Genomic DNA, 24,496 nt, shown 5'->3' with positions numbered 1-24,496 from the left:
GTTGGTTATTAACTTCTGTTTCCATGGTGAACTGTATTTTGGGGTGTAGGCTATTGAGGTGTGTGAGGAAGTTGTCAAGTTTTTCTTTCCCGTGTGGCCATATTATGAAGGTATCGTCTACATATCTGAGCCAGAGTTTGGGTTTGTGATCAGATTTTTCTAGAGCTTGGGTTTCAAAGTGTTCCATGTAGAGATTGGCAATGACAGGTGAGAGGGGTGATCCCATGGGTGCTCCTTCTACTTGTTTGTATTTTTGTCCATTATAGATGAAGTATCCAATCAGAGCACAGCCAAGCTCCCACCCAATCAGTTCAAACCCCCACTAGCAGTTAAAAGGAAGAAACAGCTGCGATCACACATTGCTCCCAGAAGCACGAAGCTGAAGCCTGAAGATGACGAATGAGACTTCGTCGAAACGTCGCCAAGACACTTCCAATTTTACACGGGAGAAAACCCGAACAACCAAAGACCTATATACAAACACCCGTGAAAACCTCAGAAAACAAATATATATATATATACATGTATGTATGTATGTATGTATGTATGTATGTATGTATGTATACATGCAGCAGACTGACACCCACTATGAAGATGTAGCACGACCACAAAGCCAAACAACAGCTATGCAGCTCACCAGCTCAAATCCCCCTGCAACACAGACTAAACTGAGCACAAACAAGCCCCACCAACACAGGACACACCCCAGCCAATCAGAGCACAAAACCCCCATCCAATCAGAGCACAGCCAAGCTCCCACCCAATCAGTTCAAACCCCACTAGCAGTTAAAAGGAAGAAACAGCTGCGATCACATTGCTCCCAGAAGCACGGTTGAAGCCTGAAGATGACGAATGAGACTTGTCGAAACGTCGCCAAGACACTTCCAATTTTACACGGAGAAAACCCGAACAACCAAAGACCTATATATATATATATATATATATATATATATATATATATATATATATATATATATATATATATATATATATATATATATATATATATATAATGTTGAGACTCTGGAAAGAGTACAGAGAAGAGCAGGAAGGATGATTGTGGGGGCCAGAGGCTAAAACATATGAAGAATGGTTGCAATGATTGAGTATAGTGAAAAGAAGGACTAGGGGTGACATGATAGCAGCCTTCCAGTGTTTGAGGGACTGCCATAAAGATGAGGAGGTCAACCTATTCTCCAAAGCACCTGAAAGCAGGACAAGAAACAACGGATGGAAACTAATCAAGGAGAGAAGCAACCTGCAACGAAGGAGAAATTTCCTGACAGAGAGAACAATTAACCAGTGGAACTGCTTGCCTCCGGAAGTTGTGAAGGCTCCATCATTAGTGGTCTTGAAGAAGAGACTGGGCAACTATTTTTCTGATGTGATATAGGTCCCAAAAGTGCATTTTTGTAGAGGCAACTGGACTTCCTTGTTCTCTTTTTTTTTTTGAAGACGTTTCGCTTCTCATCCAAGAAGCTTCTTCAGCTCTGATTGAATTTTGAAGAATGGAAGGATTTATATTCCTTGCAGACAGCTGGTCATTTGCATCCTTTTTTAGAGAGTCCTTGAGGCTACTTGGAATTTTGTTAAACCCTTCCATCCTCCACCCTTCAGTCAAAGCTGAAGAAGCTTCATGGATGAGAAACGAAACATCTTCAAAGAAATACCAAAAAGTCCAGTTGCCTCTTGGAAAAAAAGTGCCTTTGGGAAAACCATGACCTGGATGGCTTGAGAAGGAGGTTGGACTAGAAGACCTCCAACGTCCCTTCCAACTCTCTGGTTACGTCTTGGTTGGATTATTGCAATGCTCTCTACATGGGGCTGCCCTTGAGGTGCACCCGGAGGCTGCAGTTAGTCCAGAATGTGGCTGCGCGAGTAGTAACGGGAGCCGCTCGTGGCTCCCACGTAACACCATTGCTCCGTAGTCTGCACTGGCTTCCTGTGGTCTTTCGGGTGCGCTTCAAGATTTTGGTTACCACCTTTAAAGCGCTCCATGGCTTAGGACCCGGGTACTTACGAGACTGCCTGCTGTTACCCTATGCCTCCCACCGACCCGTACGCTCTCATAGAGAGGGTCTCCTCAGGGTGCCGTCCGCCAAACAGTGTCGGCTGGCGGCCCCCAGGGGTAGGGCCTTCTCTGTGGGAGCATCGACGCTCTGGAATGAACTCCCCCCTGGCCTACATCAAGTGCCTGATCTTCGGACCTTCCGTCGTGAGCTAAAAACATACTTATTTATTCAAGCGGGACTGGCATAATAATTTTGATTTTAAATTGGGGTTTTATTAATATTTTTAAATATTTTAAATTTAATTTTAATCATTAGCCGTTTTGTAATTTTGCTATGTCTTAATTTGTTTTTAATTGTATATATTTTGTATTTTATCTCCGGCTGTACACCGCCCTGAGTCCTTCGAGAGAAGGGCAGTATAAAAATTCAATAAATAAAATAATAAATAAATAAATTATGTTAATAAAGGAAAATATTTGTAGCTCAGGATTGAAATGAACCATCGTTGGTACTGTTGTGGTCCGCCAGCAGCCTGCGGAGCTGGCAACAGAGTCGGACAGTGATGAGGCTGAGGAAGAACATGGGCCAGTCCTGGAGGCTGGGGAAGGCCCGGATCAGGGCTCTGCGTCAGAGGCAGAGGTGGGGCCAGGGCCATCGGGGAGTGAGGTGTGGACTCCAGAGCCTCCAGAGGCTGACAGTAATGAGGCAGAGGAACAGGAGGAGACTGTTCCTAATGCATGCATGAGAAGAGCTGCCAGAAGGCAAGAGCAGCTCAAGCAAAGAGGACGACTCGGGAGTAAGGCCAAGAGATGATTGGCCCCTCACATAAGGCTTAAAAAACCAGCAATGGTGTTTGTGCTCTTTACTGGAAAACAATGTTGATAGAATTACTCCTTGTCTTGCTGCATTTATTTCTTGTCAGCGACTTCTGCTTTTGAACTTTTGCCAAGAAAAGCCTTTGGCAGTTTGCCTAATTAGACCGAGGTTGGTGATAAGACTGAAGAACTGTGTTATGAAGAATTTGCTTTGATTTAGTTTGGACGACGCTGAGAATGAGTTAATTCTCAGCTGTTCTAATAAAGTTTGTTTGTTTTGGAACTGACTGAGTCTACTACAACCTCCTTGGGCTTGGGTCACAATAGGTGCTGTTGTGCCTCGCTCGCTCCCCCCGCCGCAGCTGGGCCCCTCTTATCTCCTGCCGGATGCTGATAGTACAGGAGAATGTCCTGGCATGCCTCCAGCCCCCAGCCCTGGCACCATGCCTGGACAGGCCGAGCAAGACAAATGGCCTGACGTGCCTCCAGCCCCCAGTCCTGGCACCATGCCCAGACAAACGGAGCAACTAGACCCCACCCTCACAGCATCTGAGCCTGAAGAATGTGAAGCCAGTCATGAGCTAAGGTTACCAACAGCTGGAGGCTGGAGAGATCCTTGCTTCCGGAGAATAGAGAGGAGACATCAGCAAAAGGAAGGGAGGGGCAGGCCTGGATAAGTGCTGAGTCATGGAGCCACACCCCATGGCCTATATAAAGGATCTGCTTTCTGGCATTCTCTGAGTCAGGCAAAGTCTAACTTGGATTGCTGAAGTCACATCCTGGTCTCCTGCCTGCCCTGAGGACTCTGAAAGGACTTTGGCAAAGCTGCAGAGGTTTTGCAGCCACGCTTGATACAGACTTCCCCGACCCGGCCGTAAGAGAAGGAGTGGGACATGACAGGTGCACTCGGAGTTGGTTGTTTTCTTGCAGACATTTCATGACCCAAACTACGTAACATCATCAGTGCTCCTCTAACTGCAGATAGCTGGAATCCTTTGGACGGCCTCTTAGTAGCTTGAATGCGCCAATGTGTCATTCAGGAATCAAGATCATGTGAAGTGTTAATACCACTTTATAATGCCTTGGTAAGGTCACACTTGGAATATTGCATTCAGTTTTGGTCGCCACAATGTAAAAAAGATGCTGAGACTCTAGAAAGAGTGCAGAGAAGAGCAACAAAGATGATTAGGGGATTGGAGGCTAAAACATATGAAGAACGGTTGCAGGAACTCGGTATGCCTAGTTTAATGAAAAGAAGGACTAGGGGAGACATGATAGCAATCTTCCAATCTCTCAGGGGTTGCCACAAAGAAGAGGGAGTCAAGCTATTCTCCAAAGCATCTGAGAGTAGAACAAGAAGCAATGGATGGAAACTAATCAAGGAGAGAAGCAACCTAGAACTAAGGAGAAATTTCCTGACAGTTAGAACAATTAATCAGTGGAACGACTTGCCTGCAGAAGTTGTGAATGCTCCAACACTGGAAATTTTTAAGAAAATGTTGCATAGCCATTTGTCTGAAATGGTGTAGGGTTTCCTGCCTGGGCAGGGGGTTGGACTAGAAGACCTCCGAGGTCCCTTCCAACTCTCATATTATTATTATAGGACATCCCAAAATAATGAAACGTCAGTTTCCCCAAAACGGGGCCATGCCCTGGACCCCTCTCTTCACTCTGTCTGACCAATTTCCATCTTTAACTCTTCAACTCAAAACTCCAACTTCATTTCTGGTCACAACTACAGGGTCGTGTATTGTTTTTCTAGCCTGGACTATGTTCGAAGAAGCTGGATGTTGCAAATTCCAAGAGGAAATTGTCTAATCTTTCCCCTCCTGGATGAATGGATGAGGATCCGTGCATAATTATTCACCAGGTTTTGCCCACCCCAGCTGTTACGATGCAGTTCTCAGCTCAAGAAAGTGAAATAATGTTAAAGCTGTAGGTTTTGAGAGGACGTTAATCTATGTCTATCTGTCTGGTTATCTCTCCCCTCTTTCCCTTTCTCTGATTATATCTATCATTTCTCTCAACTTTCATCACTCTTTTGCTGTTTCTCATCTATCATCTCTCTCTCTCTCTTCTCTCTCTTCTATCATCTATCCCCCCCTCATCTGTCTGTCTGTCTATTTATCTAATCATCTCTCTCTCTCTCTCTCTCTCTCTCTGTGTCTCTCTATCATCTATCCCCCCCTCTGGTCTATCTGCCTGTTTGTCTGTCTCTGAATTTATTTAATCATCCGTCCATCCATCCATCCATCCATCCATCCATCCATCCATCCATCCATCCATCCCCCCTCTCATCTGTCTGTCTGTCTGTCTATTTATCTAACCATCTCTCTCTGTCTCGGTCTCTCTACCATCTATCCCCCCCTCTTATCTGTCTGTCTGTGTGTCTATCTGTCAATTTATCTAATCATCCAGCCAACCATCTATCCAACCATCTATCTATCTATCTATCCATCCATCCATCCATCCATCCATCCATCCATCCATCCATCCATCCATCCATCCATCCATCCATCCATCTCTCTCTGTCTGTCTGTCTATCTATCTATCTATCTATCTATCTATCTATCTATCTATCTATCTATCTATCTATCTATCTATCTATCATCTATCTATCTATCATCTAAAATTATCTCATAGGCCCATCCAGCTACTTTCTTGTTTAAAGGAAGCCTAAAACTCAAAGTCTCCTGGTGATTGGCCCAAAGTCACCCAGCCGCTTTGATGCCTAAACCGGGACTAGAACTCATGGTCTCCTTGTGATTGGCCCAAGGTCACTCGGGCAGCTTTTATGCCAAAGGCAGGACTCGAATTCACCATCTCCCGCTTTCTAGCCATGGAGCCTTAACCACTAGAACCAAACTGGCTCTGTAAAATAACGGCCACCCTTCTACCCTCCCCTTAGGAGAATTCCACCAACTTTTTATGTTCTGTTGAAAGAAGTATCAAAAAAACAAATTCTCACCTATCAAACAAAATGAGGACTAGTGGAAAAACGGGGTAAATGTTTTGTGGGCCACAAACGTCTAAGTCACAGGAATAATTTCCAAATTTGCCCACTGCCTAACTACCTGTCTGTTTGTCTGTCTACCTGTCTACCTGTCTGCTCATCTGCCTGTCATATCCTTCTCCCTCCCTCCCTCCCTTCTTTCAATCCTCCATGCAATCTTTGTGCAAATCTTGCTTCCATGCATTTTATCCTAGCTCCTTCGCCACCTTCTGAGCTCTATTTTTCTCACTGGCTATTTCCTATTCAGAGTTCTTCTCCTTGTTCTATCGTTCCATGATAGCATCGTTCCAATGTTTGGAGGGGGGCTGCCACAAAGAAGAGGGGAGGGGGGATCAATCTATTCTCCAAAGCACGTGAAAGCAGGACGAGAAGCAACGGGTGGAAACTCATCAAGGAGAGAAGCAACCCAGAATTAAGGAGAAACTTCCTGACAGTGAGGACAATTAACCAGTGGAACAGATGTTGCCACAACAGATGTTGTAGGTGCTTCATCCCTGGAGGATTTTAAGAAGAGACTGGACAGCCCTTTGTCTGAAATGGTAGAGGATCTTGTGCTTGAGCAAGGGGTTGGGTTAGAAGATCTCCAAGGTTCCTTCTAGCTCTATTCTGATTGATTGATTGATCGATCGATCGAGAAGTTGTAGGTGCTCCATCACTGGAGTTTTTTAAGAAGAATCTTAATTAAATAGAAAACTTGAGATAGGCTCAAGTTACAGAAAGATCTTGACAGACTTGAACATTGGGCGCTATCTAACAAAATGAAATTCAACAGTGAAAAAAGTAAGGTTCTACATTTAGGCCAAAAAGTTACTACCTTGCTCAATAGTAGTACCTGTGAGAGGGATCTTGGAGTCCTAGTGGATAACCATTTAGATATGAGCCAGCAGTGTGCAGCAGCTGTTAAAAAAGCCAACACAGTTCTGGGCTGCATAAACAGAGGGATAGAATCAAGATCACGTGAAGTGCTAGTACCACTTTATAATGCCTTGGTAAGTCCACACTTGGAATATTGCATCCAGTTTTGGTCGCCACGATGTAAAAAAGATGTTGAGACTCTAGAAAGAGTGCAGAGAAGAGCAACAAAGATGATTAGGGGACTGGAGGATAAAACATATGAAGAACGGTTGCAGGAACTGGGTATGTCTAGTTTAACAAAAAGAAGGACTAGGGGAGACATGATAGCTGTGTTCCAATATCTTAGGGGCTGCCACAAAGAAGAGGGAGTCAGACTGTTCACCAAAGCACCTGAGGGTAGAACAAGAAGCAATGGGTGGAAACTTATCAAAGAAATAAGCAACTTAGAACTAAGGAGAAATTTCCTGACAGTTAGAACAATTAATAAGTGGAACGACTTACCTTCAGAAGTTGTGAATGCTCCAACACTGGAAATTTTTAAGAAAATGTTGGATAACCATCTGACTGAGATGGTGTAGGGTTTCTTGCCTGGGCAGGGGGTTGGACTAAAAGGCCTCCAAGGTCCCTTCCAACTCTGATGTTATGTTATGTTAAATCTTAATTAAATCAAATTAAATTAAATTAAATTAAACTAAATTAATTAAATTAAATTAAATCTTAATTAAAGCTTCAATCACAACAATACAAGAGCAAGCAATAGATTTAAGCTTAATGTGAACCGCTCCAGTCTTGATTGCAGAAAATATGACTTCAGTAACAGAGTTATTAATGCCTGGAATGCACTACCAGACTCTGTGGTCTCTTCCCAAAATTCCCAAAGCTTCAACCAAAAACTTTCTACCATTGACCTCACCCCATTCCTAAGAGGTCTATAAGGGGCGTGCATAAGAGCACCAGTGTGCCTACCATTCCTGTCCTACTGTTGCTTCATGCTTGTGCTTATGTATGAGGTTATGACAAATAAAAATAAAAAAAAACCAGGACCATTGATCTGAAATGGTGCAGGGCTTCCTGCTTGAGCAGAGGGTTGGACTATAAGACCTCCAAGGCCCCTTCCATCGCTTTTATCCTGACATTCTGTTAATTAATCAGTGGGAGGGCTTGCCTCCAGAAGTTGTGGGTGCTCCATCAATAGAAATCTTCAAGAAGTGATTGGACAGCCGTTTGTCTGAAATACTATAGGATCTCTTGCCCGACCAGGGGGTTGGACTAGAAAACCTCTGAGCTCCCTTTCAACTCTTATTATTCTGTTCTTCTGTCTGGACCATTAAAATAACGCGAGGGACTCCTTTTATCTCTGCTGAAGCTGTGAGATCTGCTGCTGGCGACCTTCCACTTATCCCAGGAAAATAGATTTTGCAATGGCAGAGGAAGACATGGGAGAAAACCAGCGAGGAGGAAGCCAGGAGAGGCGTGAAATAAGAAAGAAAGAGAGAGAGAGAAAAGGAGAACAAAATGACTCCAATCTCCCCATGGGCCTCTTAGCTGTCCTACCAGATGCCCGCACTATTCCTGGGATGTGACTAGAGAGAGCAAGTAGTTCCAATGAGGTCTCTATGCCCCCCAAAGGCCACCTCTGAAGCTGGGGATGATTCATATGCCTTGTCAAGCTCTTGGCCTGCCGAGTTTTCTATTCTGGGGCCTGGGAACACCTGATTTATTAGTTCATTTATGGAACAATAAGGAGAGGGGGGGAGAGGAAGAAGAGAGGAAGTTGCGCTGAGGATTAGCAAATACACACAAATACACCCCCACGCGGGCCCACGCACAGAGGACAGGAGTTAAAAATAATGTCTTGGATGATACAGGATAATTAGTCTTTTGGACAAAAGGGATGGAAGGAAGAGCTGCTGAGTGGAGGGTCAAAAAAATAGGAAGGGAGGGAGGGAAGGAGGGAGGAAGGAAGGAAGGGAGGGAGGAAGGAAGGAGGGAGGAGGAAGCCAGGAGGCGTGAAATAAGAAAAGAGAGAGAGAAGGAGAACAAAATGACTCAATCTCCCCATGGGCCTCTTAGCTGTCCTACCAGATGCCCGCACTATTCCTGGGATGTGACTAGAGAGAGCAAGTAGTTCCAATGAGGTCTCTATGCCCCCCAAAGGCCACCTCTGAAGCTGGGGATGATTCATATGCCTTGTCAAGCTCTTGGCCTGCCGAGTTTTCTATTCTGGGGCCTGGGAACACCTGATTTATTAGTTCATTTATGGAACAATAAGGAGAGGGGGGAGAGGAAGAAGAGAGGAAGTTGCGCTGAGGATTAGCAAATACACACAAATACACCCCCGCGCGGGCCCACGCACAGAGGACAGGAGTTAAAAATAATGTCTTGGATGATACAGGATAATTAGTCTTTTGGACAAAAGGGATGGAAGGAAGAACTGCTGAGTGGAGGGTCAAAAAAATAGGGAGGGAGGGAGGGAGGGAGGAAGGAAGGAAGGGAGGGAGGGAGAAAAGAAGGGAGGGAGGAAAGGAGGGAGGAAAGGGGGAGAGAAGGAGAAAAGGAAAGGGAAAGAATAAGTGAAAGGAAAAAGGTTATGGAACAAAAGGCAGAGGAAGGACGGAATGAAGGAAGGAAGGAAAGAAGGAAAGAAGGAAGGAAAAAAGGAAGGGGGAAAGGAAGGGAGGGAGGAAAGGAGGGAGGAAGGGGAGAGAGAAGGAGAAAGGGAAAGAAAAAGTGAAAGGAAAAAGGTTATGAAACAAAAGGCAGAGGAAGGAAAGAAGGAAGAATAGAAGGAAGGAAAGAAGGAAGGAAAAAAGGAAGGGAGAGAGGGAGGAAGAAAGGAAGGGAGAAAGGAAGGGAGGGAGGAAAGCAGGGAGGAAGGGGAGAGAGAAGGAGAAAGGCAAAGAAAAAGAGAAAGAAAAAAGGTTATGAAAAAAAAGGCAGAGGAAGGAAAGAAGGAAGAATAGAAGGAAGGAAAGAAGGAAGGAAAAAAGGAAGGGAGAGAGGGAGGAAGAAAGGAAGGGAGAAAGGAAGGGAGAGAGGAAAGGAGGGAGGAAGGGGGGAGAGAAGGAGAAAGGGAAAGGGAAACAGAAAAAGAAAAAGAAGAAAGGAAAACAAGAGAAAAGGAGAAAGGGAAAGAAAAAATGAAAGGAAAAGGTTATGAAACACAAAGCAGAGGAAGGAAGGAAGGAAGGAAGGAAGGAAAGAAGGAAAGAAGGAAGGAAGAAGGAAGAAGGAAGGAAGGAGGAGGAGGAGGAGGAAGGAGGAAGGGGAGAGAGAAGGAGAAAGGGAAAGAAAAAGTGAAAGGAAAAAGGTTATGAAACAAAAGGCAGAGGAAGGAAAGAAGGAAGAATAGAAGGAAGGAAAGAAGGAAGGAAAAAAGGAAGGGAGAGAGGGAGGAAGAAAGGAAGGGAGAAAGGAAGGGAGAGAGGAAAGGAGGGAGGAAGGGGGGAGAGAAGGAGAAAGGGAAAGAAAAAGTGATAGGAAAAAGGTTATGAAACAAAAGGCAGAGGAAGGAAAGAAGGAAGAATAGAAGGAAGGAAAAAGGAAGGAAAAAGGAAGGAGAGAGGAGGAAGGAAGGAAGGAAGGAGAGAGGAAAGGAGGGAGGAAGGGAGAGAAGGAGAAAGGGAAAGGGAAACAGAAAAAGAAGAAAGGAAAACAAGAGAAAAGGAGAAAGGGAAAGAAAAAATGAAAGGAAAAGGTTATGAAACATAAAGCAGAGGAAGGAAGGAAGGAAGGAAGGAAGGAAGGAAGGAAGGAAGGAAGGAAGGAAGGAAGGAAGGAAGGAAGGAAAGAAGGAAGGAAGGAAGGAAGGAAGGAAGGAAGGAAGGAAGGAAGGAAGGAAGGAAGGAAGGAAGGAAGGAAGGAAAGAAGGAAGGAAGGAAGGAAGGAAGAAGAAAGGAAGGAAGGAAGGAAGGAAGGAAGGAAGGAAGGAAGGAAGGAAGGAAGGAAGGAAAGAAGGAAAGGAAGGAAGGAAGGAAGGAAAGAAGGAAGGAAGGAAGGAAGGAAGGAAGGAAAGAAGGAAGGGCCCTTCCCTTAATAGTTTGTTTATGGAACTTAGTGCTATGAAATGTTGCTGGGTTCTTTGAAGCATTTAACATAATGCTAGATTTAAGAAAGTTTAAAACAGACATCTCCAACTAAATACATTTGACATGTCCTCCAACTCTCATCCTTCCAAGAGAGACATGCTGGCTAAGACATTCTTCTGACATCTGTACCATCCTGCCTTGGGTGCTACCTCAATGCTGGTCATCTTATGTTTCAAGATAATCTTATGGTCATCTCACTTATATTATATATTATATATCTCCAGGGGGTTCTTTGTCCCAGGTAGGTGTGGAAATGGGAGAAAATGGAAAAGAATCTCTCGGTTTCCTCTGGATCCCAGAATAGGTGAGTTTTGACCTTCCTGACTTTCTTCCAGACTTTTTGAGAAGCTAAAAAAATACATTTATTTTACTGTAATTTAAAAGGGGATTTTTTTTTTTTAATTTGAAGTGCCTAAATGTTTTCCACCTCCCCTCTTTAGGTTAAAAGAGTGAACTTCAAGGCAAGAAAGCTGCCTAATTTAAAATTGTCGCTCCAATAAAGACAATTTTTACACTAACCTCACTTAGGCACTGACTAGGTTTCTACTCTACCAGGTTAAGCATCACAGTAAATTTGTTACTACCTGTTCTGTGGGCCTGGCTTGGTGGGGTGGAGTAATATGACTGGTGGGTGCGGCCAACTTTTTATTTTTTTTACTTTTAAAAGCATTATTTTCTACAACCTCTTCGGCCAAAGAGGTTGTAGAAAAAATGCTTTTAAAAGCCTCCGATGATCAGGCAACTCAGCTGGGATCGCCAGAGGAGCCTTTTAAAAGCTTTTAAAGGGTTCTGACCATCCCAGCTGAGTTGCCTGATCGCCAGAACCTTTTAAAAGTATTTTTTAAACAGCCTCTTCAACCGAAAATGCTTTTAAAGGGTTCAGATGATCCCAGCTGAGCTGCGCGATCATCGCCTTTTTTTTTTTACTTTTAAAAGCATTTTTTTCAGCTGAAGAAAAAATGTTTTTAAAAGTAAAAAAAAAAACTTCTGATGATCGTGTGGCTCAGCGGGCATGGGGGTGGGAAGGGATTTTTGCTACCGGTTCTCTGAACCATCCACCGCCATTGCTACCGGATCAGGCGATCCGGTCCGAACCGGGATCATTTCACCCCTGATCACAGGGCAGGCCTCCCTGCAGCCTCCTGGGAGCAAAAACGGGCTGTGGTGTGTATGTGTGCCGCACCCTCCCCCCGTGCCCCGTTCTGGGCCTAGTAGGCCCCCCCTGCAGCCTCCTGGGAGCCAAAATGAGGTGCATGGGGATTCCTGGAAGGGGCGGGGAGGAGCTAGCCAGCAATTTAACTACTGGTTCACTCAAACCAGCCCGAACCGGCTAAATCCCATCCCTGCACAGAAGTGTGATCCATCTTATATTCCTGTAAAGACGGGCCACTGGTTATGTGACCGACTCTGATCTTCATGAAGTGGAGAAGGCATTTTAATTAGATAAAATGGCCTTTTCGGTAACTCTTCTGTGCCATATGTTGTGTGAGTAGAAACCACAGAAGGACCATAATTCTGATAGCTGGAGTAGAGGGACAGGAGTTTCGTTGCAAGAAGCAAATGGCTGCTTCCTGTCCTGACCAGAATTTTTGATCGATGCGGAAGGAAACCTTGGCAGAAGAATGGCAAATTGACCTGAACGAAGGGGACAACTTAATCCCCGGCACAACAGACGGACAAAAATGGATCAGCGAGTAGGAAGATCAAGAGATGGTAACTGGATAGGACTAAAACAATCCCACACTTCGGTGTTTCACATAATTTGTAGGCCAGAGGGACATCTATCTGGCTTGGTAGCCTTTAAAAGAAGACTAGGTATCAGAACTTATAGAACATAGAGTCATAGGATTGGAAGGCACCTTGGAGGTCTTCTAGTCCAGCCCCCTGTACTATTTCAGACATGTGGCTGTCCAATCTCTTCTTAAAATCCCTCTAGTGTTGGAGCATTGACAACTTCTGGAGGCAAGCCGTTCCACTGATTATGTTCTGTCCTCCTTCGCCTCCGTCCGAGTGATGGCTTAATTAGCCGGCACTAGCAGCTCTGGCAGCAAAATAGCCAGCGTCTGCCAAGTGTCTCTGTTATCTCCCTCGACACCGATGAGTCACCCAGGAACAAACTTCAGCTCTTAGTTAATCAGTTGATTTGCCTGCTACGAAGAGGCACAGCTGCTCTCGCTGCCTTTATATCCTGTGGGGTGTGGCTCCATGACTCAGCACTTCCTGGGTCTGCCCCACCCCTGCTTCTGTTGTTCCCTCCTCTCCTGCCTACAAAACCTAGGGTCCAACCAAGCCTGATTGCCATCAGCTGGGTCTGAAAGTGTGGCCTGGGGGGTGGGGGAAAGAGTCAGGGGATGGAGGCCTTGTTATCTCTTCCACCTGGCCTGCCTCTGGCTCCTGGAGCTGAGCCAGGGAAGCCGGTGCTCCCAAGGTAAATCCTGATGACCCTTCCCCCTCACTTTCCAAGTCACTTTCTGGCAGGAGGCCCAGCTCGGGGGGCGCAGACACAACAGATTAATTGTTCTCGCTGTCAGGAAATTTCTCCTTAATTCCAGGTTTGCTTCTCTCCTTGATTAGTTTCCATCCGTTGCATCTTCTCCAGATGTTGAACCAGATATCTCGAGAAATCATAAAAGGCATGTACATGCAGATGGCCCCATTATTTCTGCAAACCTTCAAGGTCTTCAAGAAAGTCACCAGAGGAAGCCCTCAGTGTCTTAAGACGCCCAGAAGCACCCAGTGTCCGTAAGGAACTACCCTAGAGTACCAATTTCTGTCCTCCCTTATCTTATCTCTACTGTCTTCCTTATCTCTTGTATGCCAGCTTTGCTGTTTGTGTGTGTGAAATTCCGTATGTAATAAGAGTATAAAAGCAAGCATTTCTTCTTATTCTTTCTGTAAAAGGGGCCCGTCTTTATTCAGCGGAATAAACACATAAGCTTAAAGCAGGGGTGAAATTCAGCAGGTTCTGACAGGTTCTGGAGAACCGGTAGTGGAAATTTTGAGCAGTTCGGAGAACCGGCAAATACCATCTCTGGCTGGTCCCAGGAGTGGGGTAGGAATGGAGTTTTTGCAGCATCCTTCCCCTGCCACACCCACCAAGCCACACCACACCCACCAAGCCACGTCCACAGAACCGGTAGTAAAAATAATTTGGATTTCACCACTGTCTTAAAGGAAACTTCTGGTATTTTGTCTATATTTGACCAAGCCACACTTCAGAACCAGCATAACGCAGGTGCTTTGTGTTAAGTCCTCGGACTTACGACGCCGGCTCGAGCCTTGCCAACAGCAAACGACTGCTGATTGGCTAAGGCGTGAGCCGGCTAGAAAGCGGGAAAATCGTGGCGCGTTGATTGGAGCCGCTTTCTGTCAGCAGCCTTTTTAAGAGCTGTCAGAAGTTCCTCAGGCTCCAGCTCTAGGAGTCCTGTCTGTCAGAGCCAGCTGTTGTTTCAGCGCTTGTTGCAGTTAATAAGTTAATTAACTTAATAAAGTTAATTAACTTATTAACCGAATAAGTTAATAAACCGAAGCCTGCCTGTCTCGTTTCTACCCTATTATACACAACACTGGCGACGAAGGTGGGATTAATCCTCCGAAAGGCCAGGCAAATCCTCCACGCCTCCTACCCTGTCGGGCGCCGCCCCTGAACTGAGAAGATCTGGGCGGAGCCGACGTCGGCCGACGTATTTGTCTGACTACGCATGCGCTAACTGGGAGGGGAGGGGTGTTAAGTCCTCGGACTTACGACGCCGGCTCGAGCCTTGCTCAAAAAGGTTGATGAATAGGTTACAGGTTAATAGAACAGTGTGGGAAGCCCCAGTCCCGCTCAGAAGAATGAAATATTTTGGGAAATATTAAAAAAAAAAAAGGCAGAATATTGTGTGTCCCTAAAGGAGAAATGGAGAAACATGTTTTTAGAGGCAGAAAGCAGCCCCCAGTCTTTCTTAACAGCCCACAGCAGATGACAGCACTTAGGGAGATAAAGAGCTCATTGAAAGAGGAAGGCAAGAATATTACCTAGTCTGGGAGATATATGGGTATAAATGGTTGGAGGAAAAGAAAAAAAAAAAAGACAAGGAAAGATTAAATAACGGTTAAATTAGGAGTAGAAATATAAGAACAAATAGAAAGAAATAAAAGTTGTGGAAAGGAAATTGGGTACACGTTTATGTCTAAATATATATGTAAATAAGATAATCAGAATAATATAATATATTATAGTGATATATATATGATATATTAGAAATATATGCATAAAAGATACGCTAGGATAAGAGAGAGAAAATGTATAAGTATTGATTAACAATGCAAAACTGTTGAAAAGAAGTGTTAATATTTCTTTTTGTTTTTTTTAAAAAAACTGTTTAATAAAAAATATTTTTAAAAAAAAGAAAGAAAGAGGAAGGCAACTATCTAGATGACTCCACTCATAAGCAAAGCAAATACGGCCAGCAGAAGCCCATTCAAGGCGGGATACTTCGAGACTCCTTGCGGCAAAGTTTGACGGCTAACCAAAGCAGAATGGTAGGATTAGAACAAGCAGCCCCTCACCCCAGGTCCAACGCGGGATGAAAGCCATTAGCCACAATAGGAATTGCCCAACACCCTTTCAGAACACAAGCCCCCTTCACTGCACAAACCCCCTCCCCTCCTTCCCTCAGCAGCATTTCAGGATCTGTATAAAAATCCTGGTACTCATCTAGCTGCCCCAGAACCACATGTGGTTGGTGGTTCTGCTTCATCAATAATCAGACTCTGTTGTGGTTGTAAGTCGAGGAAAACCTGGAAACTGTGCAGGTAGTTTTTTTTTTAAATTTGTATTTATATCCCGCCCTTCTCCGAAGACTCAGGGCGGCTTACATTATGTAAGGCAATAGTCTCATAATTTTGTATATTTATATACAAAGTCAATTTATTGCCCCCCCAACAATCTGGGTCCTCATTTTACCTACCTTATAAAGGATGGAAGGCTGAGTCAACCTTGGGCCTGGTGGGACTCGAGCCTGCAGTAATTGTAATTGCAGGCAGCTGTGTTTTAATAACAGGCTGCATTAGCCTGTTGAGCCACTTCCCAGCCCTGTTGATTTAGTCCGGCAAGATTCTGTCTAAAGGCAAGCAGCAGTCAAGAAACGACTCGGGAGTAACTCGACGTGCTGTTCTTGCTTCTTGGGGGCCTGAGGGTCAACCCCCTGTGGTCTGTACCCAAATGAGCAAGACATAAGTAAGTACTCACCGGCATTGTCTGGCTTCCGTGTAAAGCATTTATGGCCGCCTGGGCTTCTGCGTGCGAGGAATATTTCACAAAAGCACACCCTGGGAAGACAAGAGGAAGGAACACATTCTAAGAATGAGGATCAAATTGACTGGGAAGAGCAGGGAGTTTTCCATTTGCTCCTTAAAACATTTGACATAAGTTTTTTTTCTAAGTCTTCCACTTTAGAGCAATATTGGCTAACTTGTCACAGGGACGGGGTGGGTGGGAAGGAATTAACAAACCAGACAGTTGGAATAACAAGAAATTAAAGAGAAAGAAGGGACAGATTATTATATAATCTGGAATCAATGGTACGAATTGCTTGAGTCTAGAAATAAAGGGGGGAAAAAATAAAAGGGAGAAATTAGAATGTACAGAATGTATTAGAAATGTACAATATGTAAATCACAAATATATAAGAATCTAGAAAAGTAAAGCTATTCGTAGTAGATAGTTTAATGTAAATAAAGAAAAGGGGATAAGAAAGAAAATAAAATAACATATGTGATTTGGGGAGGGCAAAGGTATAAAAGCGAAAGAAGACCACTAAGAAACGCTGTTTAGAAATAGGAAATATTTATATGTTATACGTTGTGTGTTTGTCAGACTGTGTACCACAATAAACAACAACAACAACAATAAAACCCCAGCAGTTTTAGTTTCTTTCCTTTTCTCATTTTCACCTTCTTAGGTTCAGGGAGTTTCGCTTTAACGACGAATATTTGTAGCTCCAGGTTGAAATGACGGGTCCTTGATGCTACAGTATTTGAGCTGGGTTATTTTCTTCCAGACGTTTCATTGCCCAAACTAGGAACTGCTAAAACCATCATCCCCCACCCCCCACCAACACTCACAGGACAAACCACTGGAATAGAAACTGAGAGCAAACCGGGGGTGAAATTCTATCAGTTTGGGCCGGTTCGCCCGAACCGGTAGTAAAAAAAAATGCTTCTGGTTTGCCAAACCAGTAGTAAAAGGGCCGTGGTGGCTCAGGCTGTAAGATAGCCTGTTATTAAAACACAGCAGCCTGCAATTACTGCAGGTTCAAGCCCCACCAGGCCCAAGGTTCTTCCATCCTTTATAAGGTAGGTAAAATGAGGACCCAGATTGTTGGGGGGCAATAAGTTGACTTTGTATATAATATACAAATGGATGAAGACTATTGCTTGACATAGTGTAAGCCGCGCTGAGTCTTCGGAGAAGGGCGGGATATAAATGCAAATAAAAAAAGAAAAAAAAAGTTTTGACGATCAGCTGAGCAACGCACGTTCGTCGGAACTTTTTTTTTTTTTTTACTACTGGTTTGGGTGAAAAGGTAGTAAAAATGCTTTAAAAAAGTAAAAAAGAGGCTCGGATGATCGCGCAGCATAGCTATGATCATTGGAATCTTTTTTTTTTACTTTTTAAAGCATTTTTTACTACCTATTCGCCCGAATCAGTAGTAAAAAATGCTTTTAAAAAGCTAAAAAAAAGGTTCCCAAGATCGCGTTCCACAGCTGATTCCCTCCCATGCCCCCACTGTTCTACTTACTACACCACTGGAGCAAACCCCATTCCTTACTAACACTGATGATGTTAGCTATTTGGGTAATGAAACGTCTGCAAGAAAACCAACAATTCAGAGAGCACCAAGGCCCCCACAGATTCCTTATCTATAGCATCCTGTAAATATATATATATATATTATTAATATATACTGGACAGCCTTTCAGAGATATTTTCTTACCTAAACAGAGAAACAAACTCAATGTTGTTGGTTTTTTTGCCAGGGGTGGGCTAAACAAAACAAAACAAACAAGCAAAAACAGTAGGAGAGGGAATGACTTCCGATTTCCTGCTGGCTTCCCCATTGACATTTCTTTCTTGCTTGCTTTCTCTCCCTTTCCCTTCCTTCCTTCCTTCCTTCCTTCCTTCCTTCCTTCCTTCCTTCCTTCCTTCCTTCCTTCCTTCCTTCCTTCCTTCCTTCCCTCCCTCCCTCCTTCCTTTTTCCCTCTCTTCCTCCCACCCACCCTCCCTCTCTCCTTCCCTCCCTCCCTCCCCCTCCTCCCCTTCCTCCCTCCCTCCCTCCCTTCCTTTCCATCAAATTTATACACTGCTCATTTCGATATCTAAGCAACTTTGGGTGGTTTGCAAGTAAAAATTCTTTGTGGGAAGATCGCAGGGAGTTTGGAAATAATGTTTGCTCCTCCTTGGCTGACCTAAGGCACTGCCTGCCACTTTGGGGGCAGAAAAAAAAATGAGAAAAAAAATGAGAGCCATAAATGAGCCTGTGAAAGAAAACTGCAGCCTCAGTTCCCATCACGGCATGTCCCCATGGGCCCCCTCCTTCCAGGGAGGTAGAGGGCTCACCTGTTGAACCCCCCCTCCCCAAACATCCCTACCTCACCAGTAGACATCCAAGTCACTCCCTTGTCCTCCGTTTAAGATTACAGATCTCAAATTAACAGAATTGGAAAGGACCTTGTAGGTCATCTAGTCCAACCCCTGGCCCAAGCAGGAGACCCTAAACCATTTCTGACAAATGGCAGTCCAATCTCAAGTAAACCTAGAGTATTGCATCCAGTTTTGGTCACCTCACTATAAAAAAGATGTTGAGATTCTAGAAAGAGTGCAGAGAAGAGCAACAAATAAGATTAGGGGACTGGAGGCTAAAACATACAATGAACGGTTGCAGGAACTGGGCGTGGCTAGTCTAGTGAAGAGAAGGACCAGGGGAGACAGGATAGCAGTCTTCCAATATTGGAGGGGCTGCCAGAGAGAGGAAGGGGTCAAGCTATTTTCCAAAGCACCCAAAGGCCAGATAAGGAATAATGGATCTAAACTGATCAAGGAGAGATTCCATCTGGAAATAAGGAGGAATTTCTTGACAGTGAGAACAATCAACCCATGGAACAGAAGTTGCCTTCAGAGGTTGTGGAAGCTTCATCACCAGAAGCTTTCAAGAAGAAGCTGGACTGCCATTTGTCAGAAATGGTGTAGGATCTCCTCCTTGGGTGAGGGGTTGGACTAGATGACCTACAAGGTCCCTTCCAACTCTATCTATCTATCTATCTATCTATCTATCTATCTATCTATCTATCTATCTATCTATCTATCTATCTATCTATCTATCTATCTATCTATCTATCTATCTAATCTATCTGGTGCCCTATATCAGGATCTGCAAACTTGGCTCTTTTAAGACTTGTGGACTTCAACTCCCAAACCAGCAAAGTTGGCTGAGGAACTCTGGAAGTTGAAGTCCACAAGTCTTAAAAGAGGCAAGTTTGCAGACCCCTGCCCTATACCTTCCAATTTCACCCATCTGTAGCTTACCCACAAACACGAGTTTTGGTAATGTGTGTGTGTGTGTGTGTGTGTGTATGTGTGATCTGTCTGTCTGTCTGTCTGTCTTTCTTCTGTGTGTAAAATGGACAGCTAACATCAAAAACATCATCAACCCAGTAAGCTCAAACTGCCCAAGGAGCTGCTGATTCAGTTCTACAGAGGAATTATTGAGTCTGTCATTTGCACCACTATAACTGTCTGGTTTGGTTCTGCAACCCAACAAGGCAGACACAGACTTCAGAGGATAATTAGAACTGCAAAAAAATAATTGCTATCAACCTGCCTTCCACTGAGGACCTGTATACTGCACGAATCAAGAAGAGGGCCGTGAAAATATTTACAGATCCCTCACATCCAGGACATAAATTGTTGCAACTCCTACCCTCAAAACGACGCTATAGAGCACTGCACACCAGAACAATTAGACACAAGAACAGTTTTTTTCCGAAGGCCATCACTCTGCTAAACAAATAATTCCCTCAACACTGTCAAACTATTTACTAAACCTGCACTACTATTAATCTTCTCATCACCCATCTCCTTCCACTTATGACTGTATGACTGTAACTTTGTTGCTTGTATCCTTATGATTTATATTGATATTGATTGTTTCCTGATTGCTTATTTGTACCCTGTGACTATCATTAAGTGTTGTACCTTGTGATTCTTAATGAACATATATTTTCTTTTATGTACACTGAGAGCATATGCACCAAGACAAATTCCTTGTGTGTCCAATCACACTTGGCCAATAAAGAATTCTATTCTGTTCTATTCTAAAATTTTCACAGAAATGTGTCTACCTTTTACAGGTTCATTTTTACCCAATATATGCATTTATTTTTGCGTCACATTTTCACTGAATGCCGAGAGTGTTTTAAAAACAGCGTTGCTTGATATAATGTTGGCTTAGGGAATTCCTCCCCGGTGAGATATGAATATGTGCAACCCTTTCCAATTTGCATCTAAGCTCTGTGAAAAAGAGGTCAAAATTCTAGGTGCCTTCCTTGATGTAGAAAGGCAGGAGGGAGATCATAAGGAGCCAGAATACGTTGTGGCTGATACATTGAATAGAAGAAAAGAGTTGGAAGGGACCTTGAAGGTCTTCTAGTCCAACCCCCTGCTTAGGCAGGAAACTCTACACCACTTCAGACAAATGGTTATACAACCTTTTCTTAAAAACTTCCAGTGTTGGAGCATTTGCAACAGTGGTGAAATTCAATTTTTTTTTACTACCGGTTCTGTGGGCGTGGCTTGTGGGCATTGCAGGGGAAAGATACTGCAAAATCCCCATTCCCACCTCACTCTGGGACCAGCGAGAGGTAGTATTTGCCGGTTTTCCGAACTACTTAAAATTTCCGCTACCAGTTCTCCAGAACCTGTCAGAACCTGCTGGATTTCACCCCTGATTCACAATTTCTGGAGGCAAGTTGTTCCACTGATTAATTGTTCCAACTGTCAGGAAATTTCTCGTTAGTTCTAGGTTGCTTCACTCCTTGGCTGGTTTCCACCCATTGCTTCTTCTTCTGCCCTCAGGGGCTTTGGAACAGGGGTCTCCAACTTTGTGCTGGCTGAGGAATTCTGGGAGATGAAGTCCACAAGTCATAAAGTGACCAAAGTTGGAGACCCCTGCTTTGGAGAATAGGTTGACTCCCTCTTCTTTGTGGCAGCCTCTGAGATATTGGAACACTGCTATTGTTGTGTCTGCGCCCCCCTCTACCAGAAAGTGACTCGGAAAGTAAGGGGGAAGGGCCATCAGGACTTACGTATGGAGCACCAGCTTTCCTGGCTCAGCTCCAGGAACCAGAGGCAGGCCAGGTGGAGGAGATAACGAGGCCTCCATCCCTTGACTCTTCCCCCCCCAGGCCACGCCTTCAGACCCAGCTGATGGCAATCAGGCCTGGCTGGACCCTAGGTTTCGTAGGCAGGAGAGGAGGGAACAACAGAAGCAGGGGTGGGGCAGGCCTAGGAAGTGCTGAGTCATGGAGCCACACCCCACAGGATATAAAAGCAGCGAGGGCTGCTATGCCTCTTCGTAGCAGGCAAATCAACTGCTTAACTAAAAGCTGAAATACTATTTGTTGACTCATCGGCATCAAGGGAGATAACAGAGACACTTGGCAGATGCTCACTAGTTTGCTGCCAGAGCTGATAGTGCCGGTTAATTAAGTCATTGCTCAGACAGAGGTGAGGGGGGGACAGAACAGCTATCATGTCACCCCTGGTCCTTCTTTACACTAGACTAGACATTGACATGGGGCCATGCGCCAAAGATCAGGGCCACACGTGAAGGTCGGATTAAAATGATTTAATTCTAAAGCCTCTGCACAGAAATCTTCTCAACTAACGGTGAATAACTGCTTGGAGTTAGATAATGGTTCGCTTGCTTATGACTACATAGAGATTCTTGGCTGATGTCTCTTTTGACTCCAACCCCAGTTTCTGCCACTCCTTTTCCTACGTATGGTGCAAAAGGGAATGGCAGGGGTGAAATGCTCCTGGTTTGGACTGGATCTCCCGATCCGGTAGCAATGGCGGTGGGTGGTTTGGAGAACCGGTAGCAAAGATTCCTGAGCCCCCCCACATGCCCAGCTAAGCTGTGCGATCATCAGAGGTTTTTTTTTTTAACTTTTAAAAGCATTTGTTCTTCGGCCATTATGATCGTACGGCTCAGCTAGGATTATCAGAGCCTTTTAAAAGCATTTTTTTCTACTCTTCGGCCGAAGAGTTTGTAGAAAAAATGCTTTTAAAAGGCTCTGACGATCCCAGCTGAGTTGCCTGATTGTCAGAGGCTTTTCTTTTCTTTTAAAGGCAAAAAAAAAATGCTTTTAAAAGAAAAGAAAAGCTTCTGATGATCAGGCAACTCAGCTGGGATCATCAGAGGAGCCTTTTAAAAGCATTTTTTCTACAACCTCCGGCCGAAGAGGTTGTAGAAAAAATGCTTTCAAAAGTTAAAAAAAAAAAAAAGTTGGCCGCGCCCACCCAGTCACATTACCACCACCGCCACCAAGCCACGCCCACAGAACCAGTAGTAACAAATTTTACATTTAACCACTGGAACGTGGTATTGTTTTTCATGCAAACATTTATTCCTTAGCAGAGGTAGCCAAAAGAGGAACAGACCATATACAAACAGCTGGTGGGAAGAACTGTCCAATGGATTTATTTACTTTTTTTTTATTCAACTTATTATGAAGTCTCTATCTCACAGATCGCGACGACTCTGGGCGGCTTACAGTATGATAAAAATAAAAATAATAAGAAAGCACTACCGGTAGTTCTCCACTTATAACAGCTCATTTAGTGACCGTTCAAAGTTGCAACGGCAATGACAAAAAATGACTTACGACCATTTTTAGGACCTTTGTAGCGTCTCCATGTGATCAAAATTCAGACGCTTGGCAACTGGTTCATACTTATGACCACATACTTATGTGTCCCGGGGTCACGAAATCCCCGTTTTGTGACCTTCTGACCAGCAAAGTCAATGGGGAAGCTCGATTCACTTAACGACTGGGTGATTACCTTGTCAACTGCACCGATTCACTTAACAACTGTGGCCAGGAAGATCATAAAACGGGGCAAAACTCAACAGATGTCTCACAGAACAACAGAATTGCTGGGCTCAGTTGTGGTCATAAGTCAAGGACCACTTGTACAAGGCAATGAAAATGAGAGGAATGACATAGAAGAGCTACTGAATGAATAGTCATTGAATTAATGGACAGGTTGAATTTTCAGAACAATTTAATGTTATTTTTCTCCTTTCTTTTCATTGATTCATTGGTGACTTCCCAAGTGAGCAATGCCACTGTCCTGGAGGAGCGCAGTGTAGAAAGCTTGACCCTCTAGGTCAGGGGTCACCAACCTTTTAGACCTCAGGGACCACTAAATTCGTAATTTTAAATCCCGTGGACCACTAATATGATCTGCCTAATGACCAGCTGGGTGGGCGTGGCTAGGTGGTCATGTGACTGGATGGGCATGGCCATCTCGATGTCACTCATGTTGAGGAGCGCCTCGCCAGCCTCTACTCATCCCTCCCCTCCCAGCGATTCCGCCCAGGCTCCTTAGGGCTCCAACAGGAAGCAGTTATTGGAGCTAAGCAGCCACCACGAGAAAGAGTTGGCAAAACAGCTCAGTTCAAATTGGATCTGACCGAGAAGGAGGCTCAGCAGAAGCACCTCATTGAGGACTAGGAGCATAGGCTTTCCAAGCAGAGGGAAGACCTGCGGGAGTGCAAGGCCAGGTACCGGCGCCTGGAGGCTCAGCGGGCTGAGATGGTCAGCCGGTTCCAGGCCATGATGCAGTCCCACTGGAACAAGGCCCTCTGGCGCTTCCCTCCAGCCTTCACCCAAAGCCCCACACCAGGAGGCTGAAGCAGACCCCAAGTCGGAATTTCTGCCCCCCTCTGACCTTAGCAACTCGAAGGGGGAGAATCTCTGCAGCAACACAAACGTTCATTGCACGTTATCTGTCTCAGGGGCCTTAGTTTGAAGACCCCTGATTTAGGGCAATACAAAAAATGCAAATAATATTTCTGCAGACCACCAAAATTTTCTTGTGGACCACCAATGGTCCATGGACCACCAGTTAGTGACCGCTGCCCTAGGTAAGAATCTGATTATTATAAGATGTTTTATTTAGGAAGGAAAACTTCTGGTCTGAGCAGCAGCGTATTCCAGGATCGGAATGGGACAACCTGACCTGCCAACTCTCCACGACCAACTCACTATGGGACAATGTATCAATTCAATTTAATTATTTAAAACAGATTTAAAAAATGTTTTAATTTTTGTCATTCAGATTTCGGAACAGAATAAAAGAATTTGGAGGGGACCTCCCCAAAATAGTAAGAGAACACCTGCCTGATCTTGATCTAACCATTGTATCACATCTTTCAAAAATCCTGGAACAACAGGGAACTACCAGAGTATTGGAAAAGAGCTGATGTGGTTCCCATCTTCAAAAAAGGAGGAAAAAAAACAGACCCAGGAAACTACAAACCAATCATTCTATCATCAATACCTGGGAAGATACTGGAAAAGATAATTAAAAAAAACAAACCCAGATCTGCCAACATCTAGAAACGAGTAAAGTAATAACTAACAGTCAGCACGGGTTTGTTAAAA

The 24,496-nt window shown here is 44.3% G+C and overlaps 1 protein-coding gene across 45 annotated transcripts in view; it reads right to left on the bottom strand.

The window, feature by feature from the left end:
• The window catches only part of CELF4 (CUGBP Elav-like family member 4), a 1,066,478-nt gene that overhangs the window by 100,846 nt on the left and 941,136 nt on the right, over nt 1–24,496 (bottom strand). For all 45 annotated transcript variants that reach the window (XM_058171904.1, XM_058171925.1, XM_058171910.1 and 42 more), the window contains one exon: nt 16,017–16,096. In XM_058171904.1, the coding sequence (XP_058027887.1) occupies nt 16,017–16,096 (80 nt within the window). The remainder of the gene's footprint in view (nt 1–16,016; nt 16,097–24,496) is intronic.

Source organism: Ahaetulla prasina, chromosome 2 (genome assembly GCF_028640845.1).
Source record: "Ahaetulla prasina isolate Xishuangbanna chromosome 2, ASM2864084v1, whole genome shotgun sequence".
Lineage (NCBI taxonomy): Eukaryota > Metazoa > Chordata > Lepidosauria > Squamata > Colubridae > Ahaetulla > Ahaetulla prasina.
Note: the sequence above shows the minus strand (reverse complement) of the source record. Positions and strands in the feature narration are given on the sequence as shown.